At 42.4% G+C, this 11,016-nt stretch overlaps 1 protein-coding gene across 1 annotated transcript in view; it reads left to right on the top strand.

Annotated features, from left to right (window-relative positions):
* Positions 1-10,724, top strand: part of LOC103373597 (long-chain-fatty-acid--CoA ligase 1-like) — a 19,139-nt gene extending 8,415 nt beyond the window's left edge. The window contains exons 2-21 of the mRNA XM_008303516.1: positions 657-1,022; positions 1,181-1,295; positions 2,310-2,374; positions 2,773-2,874; positions 3,095-3,194; positions 3,299-3,474; positions 3,784-3,816; positions 3,908-3,959; positions 4,056-4,129; positions 4,694-4,771; positions 4,897-5,031; positions 5,155-5,289; positions 6,582-6,677; positions 6,862-6,934; positions 7,044-7,132; positions 7,220-7,336; positions 7,497-7,640; positions 7,806-7,910; positions 9,252-9,323; positions 9,586-10,724. Coding sequence (XP_008301738.1) covers positions 828-1,022; positions 1,181-1,295; positions 2,310-2,374; positions 2,773-2,874; positions 3,095-3,194; positions 3,299-3,474; positions 3,784-3,816; positions 3,908-3,959; positions 4,056-4,129; positions 4,694-4,771; positions 4,897-5,031; positions 5,155-5,289; positions 6,582-6,677; positions 6,862-6,934; positions 7,044-7,132; positions 7,220-7,336; positions 7,497-7,640; positions 7,806-7,910; positions 9,252-9,323; positions 9,586-9,726 — 2,097 coding nt within the window. The 5' untranslated portion in view covers positions 657-827 and the 3' untranslated portion in view covers positions 9,727-10,724. The remainder of the gene's footprint in view (positions 1-656; positions 1,023-1,180; positions 1,296-2,309; positions 2,375-2,772; positions 2,875-3,094; positions 3,195-3,298; positions 3,475-3,783; positions 3,817-3,907; positions 3,960-4,055; positions 4,130-4,693; positions 4,772-4,896; positions 5,032-5,154; positions 5,290-6,581; positions 6,678-6,861; positions 6,935-7,043; positions 7,133-7,219; positions 7,337-7,496; positions 7,641-7,805; positions 7,911-9,251; positions 9,324-9,585) is intronic.
* The last annotated feature ends 292 nt before the right edge of the window (positions 10,725-11,016 follow it).

The following is an 11,016-nucleotide window of genomic DNA, read 5'->3' as shown; positions in this document are numbered from 1 at the left end:
TGTTATGATCCAATGATCTTTGTGAAAAGTATGAGAATGCTGTAAATGTTCATTGCCTCTATTTCACCTTGTTAGTGTGAGATAAGGACAAGACGTCCTTCGCGGGCAGTGAAATCACCATGCCTACACACACACACGTTTGTGGGAGGTTGTCTTTTGTTTTCTGTATACAAGAACCAGTGCTTCATGCTTTTAGTTAGTCACTTGTTCAGACTCTGTGCTGTACACGTTGCTCCTTGCTGCAAGTAAAACTTTTCTTTGACTTAAGAGACGACTCTGTGTATTGATTGGCAGCAGTTAGGACTCCACTGAAGAATTTTCCTAACAAGCCTCCAATGTTCTCCCTGTTTAAGGCTTATTATAATTGTACTATACTGCAAACAGCAGGTTAAACTATACTGGTAAACTGGTCTTACCTGCTAGACATCAGCATGTTAGTATTGCAGCAGTGAGCAAGATAGCATTAAGGTAACAAGGGCATGCACTTTGTAAGGTTCATTTAACTGGTTTAAACAAACAAAAATCAAGTGTGACAAGTGTGATTCATGGATTAAAAGTTACACGCCTATACTCTCAGTTATAGTTTTAAAAGATTTAAAGCACTAACACTGTAAAAAAAATAATAATAATGACATCTCTTGCCTTGCTCTCTCTAGGTCCCCTCCTGGCCGGCATCCCTCCATACACTCCTTTAAGTAACACTCACACTTGTAACCTCACTCAGGCCTTTCATTGTAGCTCCACCCTACCTCAGAGCAAACTCACTGTTATCAAGCACACCCTCCCGCCACCATTCCACCGAACACTTTTACCTCACCAGCAGCATCATGCTGAGCCTGGAGTTCCTTCAGAGGCTGAGGCTGCCAAACCTGGACAAGGTCAGCGACTACATGAGGAATGTCTCCACCCCCACGTTGCTCACCGTGGGGGCAGTGGCTGCTGCAACCACCTACTACCTGGCAACGCGACCCAAGGCCCTCCCTCTAGTCTGCGACCTGCACATGCAGTCAGTTGAAGTTCCGGTGAGTTCAAGTGGCTGTCAAAGTCAAGTTGATAGACTCCTTCACTAACTCACTGAGATGTTACGCTGTGTGCATCCAGACATGATTCACTTGGAATACTTTAAATTACTCAAGTTGTCGCTGTAGATTTCATTACACACTTTTGTTTGTTTTACCAGGGTGGAGATTTGGCTCGTCAGTCAACTCTGCTGAACGGAGAGAACCACTTGACGCACATCTATGACGACGCCACAACGATGTACGAGTTCTTCCTCAGAGGCGCCAGAGTGTCCAGTAAGTTTCAAACAATGCATGATGAAAGCATATACGAGGTGTCAGGGAAGTTCCAGGACTGGTGTCACAAAGATAGATTTCAAACCCAAACTACAAACTACGAGTTTTCCCCTTCAGACGATCAACCAGCACATCTACAAAGAGATCCTTTTGCTTCGTTCAGTGCGCGAGAAGAGGCGAGAGTTGTGGCAGGACAAGTGGTGGCTGCTTCACCATGACAACTGCTCACAACGCCCTGAGCATCCGACAGTTCCTGGCTGAGAAGAACATCTCCGTGCTGGAGCAACCTCCCTACTCACCCACCTGGCTCCGTGGGATTGTTTCCTCTTCCCCAAGCTTAAGGGGGTCATCAAGGAGACCTGTTTTGAAGACGTGGACGACATCAAGATGACGATGAAGCTGAGGAGGATCCCTGAAGAATCCTTCCAGGAGTGCATGGCAGCGTGGCAGAGAAGACTGTTTGACTCCAGAGGGATTACTTCAAGAGGAAAACTTGTAGTCTGTAGTTTGGATTTGAAACATATCTTTTGTGACACCAGTCCTGAAAATTTTCCGACACACCTCGTATTTGTAGTTGTAGAGTTACTTAACAGCCTGTTAAGTTTTCCAGTGACCATAAAGTACACAGCTTTATCTCCTATATGGGGTTTAGATGTCATGCTTGATAACCACGACAGTAAACGAGAGCAACTTCTGTTTAGCAGGATGTTTCATTTGCCTTACATTTACCCTCACAGAGGGTAGTTTCAGTCATATCCTGTTACCCTGAGCACTATAAACAGCTTTTTTGAGTCAGCAAACCTTCGCTGGTGACATCACAGCATCTTGCCACCACTATAAACATCGTAGTTTTACATTGTTTTTCTATAAACAGATGTCTTGCATGTCAGCAGCACTATATACAGGATAGTACAACACAGTATGTATATGTGATGGTGGGATGGAAATTCTGTCACTTGTCCTTTCCATTACTTTCCCCAATTACAAGTCTCCTTTCCTCCTTTCATCCTCCAGATAATGGTCCCTGTCTGGGCTCCAGGAAACCAAAGCAACCCTATGAATGGATGTCCTACAGGGAGGTAAGAGTCACCGCGAGCAGCTCACCTTGTAAAAACATTATAGCTACCAGCTGGACAGCAGTAAAGCTCAAAATTGCAGGCAGTACAAACACTTGTTTATGCTCAGGAGTGGGATTGGTAAGGCTTGGAGTCCGAGTTGCAACACCACATCGCACAATGTTTCTGCTCCCACGTGTTTTTTTTCTTCCATGGAGCCAGTAGGTAATAACTCTCCCTGCATAAATAGTGGTAACGTTACTGTATGTCACTTCCACAGCACTGAAAATCATTACCTCAAAACACGTTATATCCCCTTTACCTGCATCTTTGAGATAAATAGAGGCTGAAGAAAGCTTTTTTTTGTATGTGTGTGTGTGTGTGTGTGTGTGTGTGTGTGTTTGTGTGTGTGTGTGTGTCAGGTGATGGAGCGAACAGAGAATCTGGGTTCTGCATTTCTTCACAAAGGACACTCCAAGACCGCCGACCCTTATATTGGCATTTTCTCTCAGAACAGACCCGAGGTACGGACACACCTTACAGCTTTTAAGTGATCTTCAGTTTTTTCTCATTAATTTCAAGAGAAATATGGCCATAAATCATACATCAGTACTGACAGATACCCTGTTTAACATGTATAGTTGCCAGAGGAGTGCTTATACGTGTATTTATAGGCTGCCTGGGGTTTTATCTGCCATTGTTACTGAGTAAACTGATCTTCTTTTAATGCTTGTGTGTGTTTAGTGGACCATCACTGAGCTGGCATGCTATACCTATTCTCTGGTATCAGTTCCTCTGTACGACACACTGGGAACAGAGGCCATCGCGTACATTATAGACAAAGGTAAACCCCAGCGACGACCGTGTAAATACGGACACTTGAACACTGTTATGTCGTTCTGCCGGTGACGGGTTTGTTCGCATGTGTTTGTCTTTTTGTTTCCACAGCTTCCATTTCAACTGTAGTGTGTGATGTAACGGAAAAAGTCAATCTGGTGCTGGACTGTGTTAAGGACACCAAACACTCGGTGAAAACCATCGTATTGATGGAGACCCCGAGTGCTGACCTGGTTGAAAGGGGGAAGCGGGTTGGAATCACCATCCTCAGCCTACAGGAGATGGAGGTCAGGAGGCACATTTTATCACTAACTCTTTATTTTTTGTTTTTTTCACCTTTTAGAATGAAAATATTTTGCACTGTTGTTTGCTTTAGTTCTTTTTATTTCCCTCCTGACATTTTTTTAAATCTCTGCATTGCTGTTTGCTATTTCATTATCTTGATGTTTTTCTCTTTTGCCACCTTGATTTAAATTTCCATCATATTTGTTTATTTCTTGCTTTCTTCTCGCTGCTTTTCTTGTTGTGCTGTGTTTTCTGTTTACTTTCATTCCGTCCATGATGACTTAATTCATTTTGCTGTTCTTGTTGCACAGGCCATTGGGAAGGCCAACTATCGCCAACCAATGGTACGTAAACACTTCTTACCGGTCAGTACTTAGAACAGGGCTGTTGTGTGTCATGTTGCACTGATTGACCAATGTCACTCCGTCCCTTCAGCCTCCAAAACCTGACGACATGGCGCTTATCTGCTTCACAAGCGGAACAACAGGTGACACATGCACTGACGCACAGTGGACTGCGATAAAGATGATTTCCATCAGAATCTAACATATGTATTTGTTGTTATATGTTTGTGCTTTTTCAGGAAACCCAAAGGGCGCTATGTTGACTCATGGGAATATTGTGTCAAACTGTTCAGCCTTCATCAAAGTAGCAGAGGTGAGGCTTGAGTTAGAGCGTCGTTTAGAACAATTTCTATCAAAGGGCGAGGTACGTTTCATCCTGAATATGTACGTTTTATGTCACTCAAACTGGCTGTCAGGGAGAAAGTAAGATTCAGTGAAGGTGTGGGATACATAGGAAAGGAAGAAGCAAGGTTAGACGAACTTGAGGCTTTATTTGTTTTAAAATTTTTTAATTAAGGAATGGATGATGGAGCAGAAAGGAAGAATGGTTTAAGGAAAGGGGGAAAAGCAAGGACAGGAGACAGGGACTGGTCTTACTGTCTGCAGTTGGCATATTCAGGATCCATAACTACCATCGAGTGAGAAGCTTTAACCAACTCGTCCCTCTTCTCTCCAGTCATACGTTCAGACCTCTTCAGAAGATGTCATGATGTCTTATCTGCCTCTGGCCCACATGCTTGAGCGGGTGGTGGAGGTACAAACGTTAACGCTGACTAGCTTCCCTCCCTGTCTGTGTGCATGTTTGTCTGTCTGGATCGTGTGTCTTTGTGCATTGTGTCCTTGTATGTGTGTACCTGTGTGCGTATACATGTTTTAGATTTATTGTCCAGTGGGTCCCAGTGATGTCCACATGTCCTACCTGCCCCTGGCTCATATGTTTGAGAGAGTAGTACAGGTACGTTCCCATAGTTCCCATAGTTCCCTTTTGTCAAAAATAGATCCCTGTTCCTTCAAACCTTGTGTGTTTGCCTCTCTCTAATTACAAACTCTTAACTTTTCCTCCTCTGATGTTGCTGACAGGGAGTGATGTTAGTGCAGGGAGCCAGGATCGGCTTTTTCCAGGGAGATATCCGTCGGCTGTCAGATGACCTGATCATGTTGAAACCTACTGTGTTCCCTGTGGTACCGCGACTCCTTAACAGAATGTACGATAAGGTAGGGGCCCATATTGGTGGTAGCCGTACACAAACAAGTGTCTGAATTACTGACGCTTCCCAGCTTAACACCTGTACCCCTCTGTACCCTATTTATTGAGAGCTTTCTTGTGCACCTCTGTAGATCTTTGGGCAGGCCAACACCTCTTTGAAGCGCTGGCTGCTGGGATTTGCCTACAGGAGGAAGCAAGCAGAGATGAAGAAAGGCATCGTGAGGAGAGACAGTATCTGGGATCAACTCATCTTCAGGAAGGTCCAGGTACGCAGACTCAGCATAGTTAATACTCCTGTCATGTCCCATGTAGTTGAGTTATAGATATCCAGGAAGGGTTTTTGCTAAGGCTGGGAGACATACTGAATTAATCTGCCTAACTTGTCCTGTTGTTTTTGACTCATATTATAAAATCTCTATTGGGAAAATGGAGTCATTGCAATGTGCATTAAAAGGCTATGTATAGTCAGAAACAGACTGCAGTTGTCCCCAGATGCAACAAATATTCTAAAAAAAAAAAAGAAGGCACTCTGATTTGCAGTATATCCCTCGAGTTAACGAAACTCAGCAGATCTCTTCCACCAGCAATCCCGCTAACAGCAGCTGAACTATCAGCAGAAACAGTCAAGAAGCACAAATAGCAGGAACAGAGGAGTCTCTGTGGGCTAAAACTAAATAATAATAATTAGTATTAGTGTTATTATTTACACTGCGTAATTTTGAGTGAGAGAAAAGTTGAAAAATCATGAGCGAAGATGGTCAAATATTTAGTTATCAGCCCAAAACAGTGATCATATGGATGGCTAGTTTTGAGAGTTGGTGACCAAAAATAGCTTGACTTTGTTAAAAATGTAGGGCTTCAGAAGGTTATTGACTGCTGTTACGGTTCCTCCTCTCAGCACGTTGTAAGGAAAAGTATGGAATTTATTTCTGTCAGTTTATATTTAGAGTATGGACCAATATTTGTGTTTCCAGACTGTTGCCACAATAATGTTTGCTAAAATATGACATTTAGAATTTCTATAAATAAATTGATTATACAAGCCAAGTGATTTTATGGCATGTGGACCAGACATAGTCTGACATCTCCAGAAAAATGCACAAATGTGAATTAGTCTGGAACCTCAATTTCAATGGGGCGTTGACAGCAGGCCAAAGTTTACTACTGTTTGAGAGGGCATGGACCAAAGTGATGTCAGTAAAAAGAAGACCGGATGTGTGGCGACTGAATAGCCCTCGACACCTTCACATCCCAGCCTGCAAAATAGGCTCTGCCCCAGTGACTTATAACTGCACCAAACCCAGGCAACCACCACCAGTGCTTCCCTCTCAGGTGGTGTGAAGGTTTCTAGTAGGTGTCACAGAAGACACAGCTTCAAGAGCACACAGTAAAATATATACAGCATTGTTGTCATCCAGAGACAGACTTTTCTGAAAGTGATTCAGAAGTTTGAAGATATGAGGATATAGATATTAGAAAGCATCTTAGTGTTGCAAATGTCTGGTTGACTGTCTTTTAACATTATTTGTCAGTCATGGTGGTGTGCTTCCCTCTACAGGCCAGCCTCGGGGGTCGAGTGCGTCTCATGCTAACCGGAGCTGCTCCCATCTCTCCGACTGTTCTCAGCTTCCTCAGAGCTGCAGTAGGCTGCCAGGTAACACCACGCGAAAGTCCAGTTTAGCTCTTGTTTCACTGGTTATCCTGCTATCTGATCTGTAATCACCTTCATCCGCACTCCTCCTGTTCCCAGTCAGGTCTACACTGCGTTATTCTCTGTTTGTAGAAGCAACGGTGACAGAAAAACAACGATAATACGTCTAATTTATTCTCTGTGTCAGTTCTATGAAGGCTATGGACAAACAGAGTGCACAGCTGGATGCACGATGACCATGCCTGGAGACTGGGAGGCAGGTAATAAATAAAAGAGCTGCTTGACTTTTGTTCATAAGCCACGGCATACAACTGTATCACAGTGATAAATTAACTTGGCCTAACAGGAGCTTGATTGATTTGACAACAGGTCACGTTGGAGCTCCTTTGCCCTGTAACTCAGTTAAACTGGTGGATGTGCCTGAGATGAATTACTTGGCTGCACGTGGAGAGGGAGAGGTGAAAAACAAAAACAAACAGACAGCATCGTATATCATTTGTAGTAATATCTGTTATTTAAATGCGTGTGTATGTGTCGGTTTCCAGGTGTGTGTGAAGGGTTCTAACGTGTTCCAGGGCTACTTGAAGGACCCAGAAAAGACGGCAGAGACTATCGATGCAGATGGATGGGTTCACACAGGAGACATTGGGAAATGGCTTCCAGTAGGTTCCTGTAGTTTCAGTTCAACTCAACCTTACAAATATTAATTACATCGCAAGTTCAGTTACATTAAACTAGATTCATAATAAGCTGTGTCTGTGACATAATGTGGACATCTAGTATGTGGACAGGCATTCATTTATTGTGAATGTGGGTTCACAGAATGGCACCCTGAAGATCGTGGACAGGAAGAAGCACATCTTTAAGCTGGCTCAGGGGGAGTACATTGCTCCCGAGAAGATAGAGAATATCTACACGAGGTGTGATGCAGTGGCACAAGTCTTTGTGCACGGAGACAGTCTGCAGGTAGGCGGGGAAAGAGAGGATGGGAGTGATTGGGTGGGATTTTTTATTGTTTAACTGCTGTTTACTGTGATGATAAATCCTTACCATGAGTGCACATCTGTTTCCTTTTCGCTGTATTGTGACTCTTCTCTGTATCACATCAGTGTACACATTGTTTATCCCCAGGCGTGTCTGGTAGCCGTGGTGGTTCCTGACCCCGACTTCCTGTCTGACTGGACGAAGAGGACGCTGGGGTTTCAGGGCAGCTACGAGGAACTCTGCCGCAGAGCAGTAAGTCCAGAATACAATGGATTCACACAGCAGACATGTTGTTTCCTCGAATACTAACAATGTTGACTGATTACTCTACTCATACGCATCAGTGATTCATAACCAAATATACCTCTGTTTTTGTCCAACAAATATTTATGGTGTGGAACAAAGTAAATGCATGGATATGACTGTGTGGGAACTGATCTTAGTGTACTTATTGTCACACAGTGATTAATAAATTCCCATCACACAACACACCTTCCGCCAGCTTAAGGCAGTTGTAACACCTATGGTCTGTACCATGAAGCAAGGTCGACATGCCCAGGATGCGTGTTCGTTATCTGACAACGGCAGTCACATTAAGTGATCATACAAAGCTGGTTATCAGTGCAGCGTTTCTGATTGTAGCTACGAGCATGTTCACATAAACATGGACAAGTTTAGAGCTGCGTGTTTCTCACAAGAAGAACAAACTTTAATTCTAAAGAGTTTAAAAATACAATACAGGTTTAAAGCAACACCGCTGCTGCAGCCAAACCAAGAAGGGAAGGTGGCAAAAATAATGTAGACTGAAATTAAATTCATTCACTGTTTCGATGTAGGTATGAAGACAATTTTAAGATTATTGGTATTGCTGCAGTCCTGGTGGTGTTGATCCGGCTTTTTAGTAAGTACAAAGCAAATATAAAAACATTGTTCAAACTGGTAAGTAGTCTACGTGCAAACATTGTGGAGTCAGCAATACAAGGTCTAAGTGCTTAATTAAGTGTCTGTTTCAGTATTATGCTGTGCAGAGGCCTGTAGAAAGTTCAGATTGCTTTGAAAATGCTTGCAGTCAACACAAAAATATAACCGTGATAGTCTATATCTCTCACATCTGTGCTTGTCAGAAAAGGATGTTAGATCGTCTCCAAAACCTCTTGTCTTCATAAGAGATCCTCTTGTTATATGTGCACTGAGCACCACAAGATTCTCTTGGAATGATGATGATGTTGATGAGGATGGTGAATTTATTGGTCAGTACATGTTGCTGATCTGTGTCTTGAACATAAACTGTTTGAGTTACTCCAGATGGTTGTTGCACAAATGCAAACTTGGCTAAAACTACTGGGGAAAAAAAACCCCAAAAAACAAAAGACCAACCCTAAGCATCAGCCACGCAAGCTTCACTGATCACTATTAATAGTAGCACTATTTACCCTTAGTTTTAAAATGCATGTATATATAACAACAGACACACTACCCTCATTTGACTTGTTAGCCTGTACCTGTATTAGGATGTGCTGTATATCACACTGTCTGCAACAGCTTGTGGCATGCATATTTTTTTGTTTATTTTGTTTTTCCTTCTATTCATAGGAAGTCAAGGCAGCCATCCTGGAGGACATGCTGCGGCTGGGCAAAGAAGGAGGCCTCAAGTCGTTTGAGCAGGTACAACATTCACCTATAATTTAGCTAAGGCTGGAAATATCTATTCTTTGTACCAGTGGTTCTCAAGATGGGGAGATAATATCCAGAAATCATTGAACTTGTCCTGGGGATAGTAGGGGTGGCGAGTTTCTGCCACAGTTATTTTACATTTGGGAACTGCTGCTTTATACAAACTTCATGCAGACACAAGATGCAGCTCTTCCGGAAGTAAAACATCATCGTCCTGCCTAACACAAAACCTGCTAACATGTGTGTCTTTTAGGTGAAGGCCATCTGCATCCACACCGAGATGTTCTCCATCGAGAACGGCCTGCTCACTCCAACAATGAAGGCCAAGAGGAACGAATTGCGTCAGTGCTTCAGGTCCCAGATAGACGAGCTGTACGCTAGGATCAAAATGTAGAAAGAGAAGGGGAGAGCAAACTGAAAGAACAGACAAGAGCTCTGCCAAAGAAAAGGGAAGCGGCGGAGAGGGGAGCATAATGAAGCACACAATCGGAAACAAATGAAGGAAGCCCCCCTCAGAGCTTTAAACTGTGCAGCTCTCATGACCAGTCACACTAGAAAACACAGGAACAGGAGATGGTGTAGCTTTGAATAGATTCCAAGAGATTAGAGCAGAGCCAACAGGATCTGTGGTATAGAATACAAGATCTCTACATTGATGCATCTGCTATCCACAGCACAGTGTATAATAATGACTCTAATCAGCTATTTTGGGGCATTTTATAGGGAAATAGTGCTCTGTAGCATCACTTCTCAGGACTTCGAGGACCACACACAAACTTTATAACTTCAAGGATTAAAAGGGAACACACCGACCAGTGGACCGGCTTTACTGAGTCTTACATTTGGATGAAGAGCCATATTGATTATTTCTACAACCCAAACCACCTCACACAGAGTGACTTGAACATTTTAGCATCTTTGATGAGAGTTTTTCATCCAATGTCATGATTTTATTTTACAATATGTGTGAAGTTTGTTAAAAGGGATAGCAGGATAGTCTCTGTTGGGACCTTTTAATGAATAAGCTGAACTCCTATTAGGGCCCACGGGAACCAGCAGAGTGATATCCAAAGTAATTCAGACAAAACTGTCAGGGAATTCAGGTACTAAAGGACAGTTAGGACATAGGGAATCTGTTTTAATGTTTTTAATTTATTTATGATAGTAACAGTAAGGGGAAGACAATTCTTAAATGAATCAAGTTTCTTAAATTATCATGCAATATCAGGGTGAAAAGATAATTAATTATATAAATATCTTATTCGCAGCCTGAATTAAACCCTCTTGAATGTTTTAATGTCATGGAGGTGCTTTTGACTGTGGTCTTAAATATTGTAATGTCATCTCACTTTTTTTTTTTTGTAAAAATTTTAATTAAAAACATCAAGACAACTGTGTCGTGTGTTTTGTTTCATCAGGACTGTGTCCAGAGAACCATTTAAATAAGAAGTTGAATTTTAATGGGTCCTATTACAGAATACAGAAAGCTTTTATTGCCAAGTGAGTTCGCACACACAAGGAATCTGACATGGTGAATGAAACTGTGGTACATAACATTTACAACAAGACAGGCAATAAATATAGAAATGTAAATCTAAAAAATTCGAAATATATGTGAGAGAAAAGTATAAAAGCACTATGTAAATAAAAAGTACTGTGTAAAGGAGACATACACTTGCCTAAA

The sequence above is a fragment of the Stegastes partitus genome, unplaced genomic scaffold (assembly GCF_000690725.1).
Source record: "Stegastes partitus isolate 25-593 unplaced genomic scaffold, Stegastes_partitus-1.0.2 Scaffold2023, whole genome shotgun sequence".
Taxonomy (NCBI): domain Eukaryota; kingdom Metazoa; phylum Chordata; class Actinopteri; family Pomacentridae; genus Stegastes; species Stegastes partitus.
The sequence above is the reverse complement of the archived record's forward strand: the minus strand, read 5'-3'. Positions and strand labels throughout refer to the sequence as shown.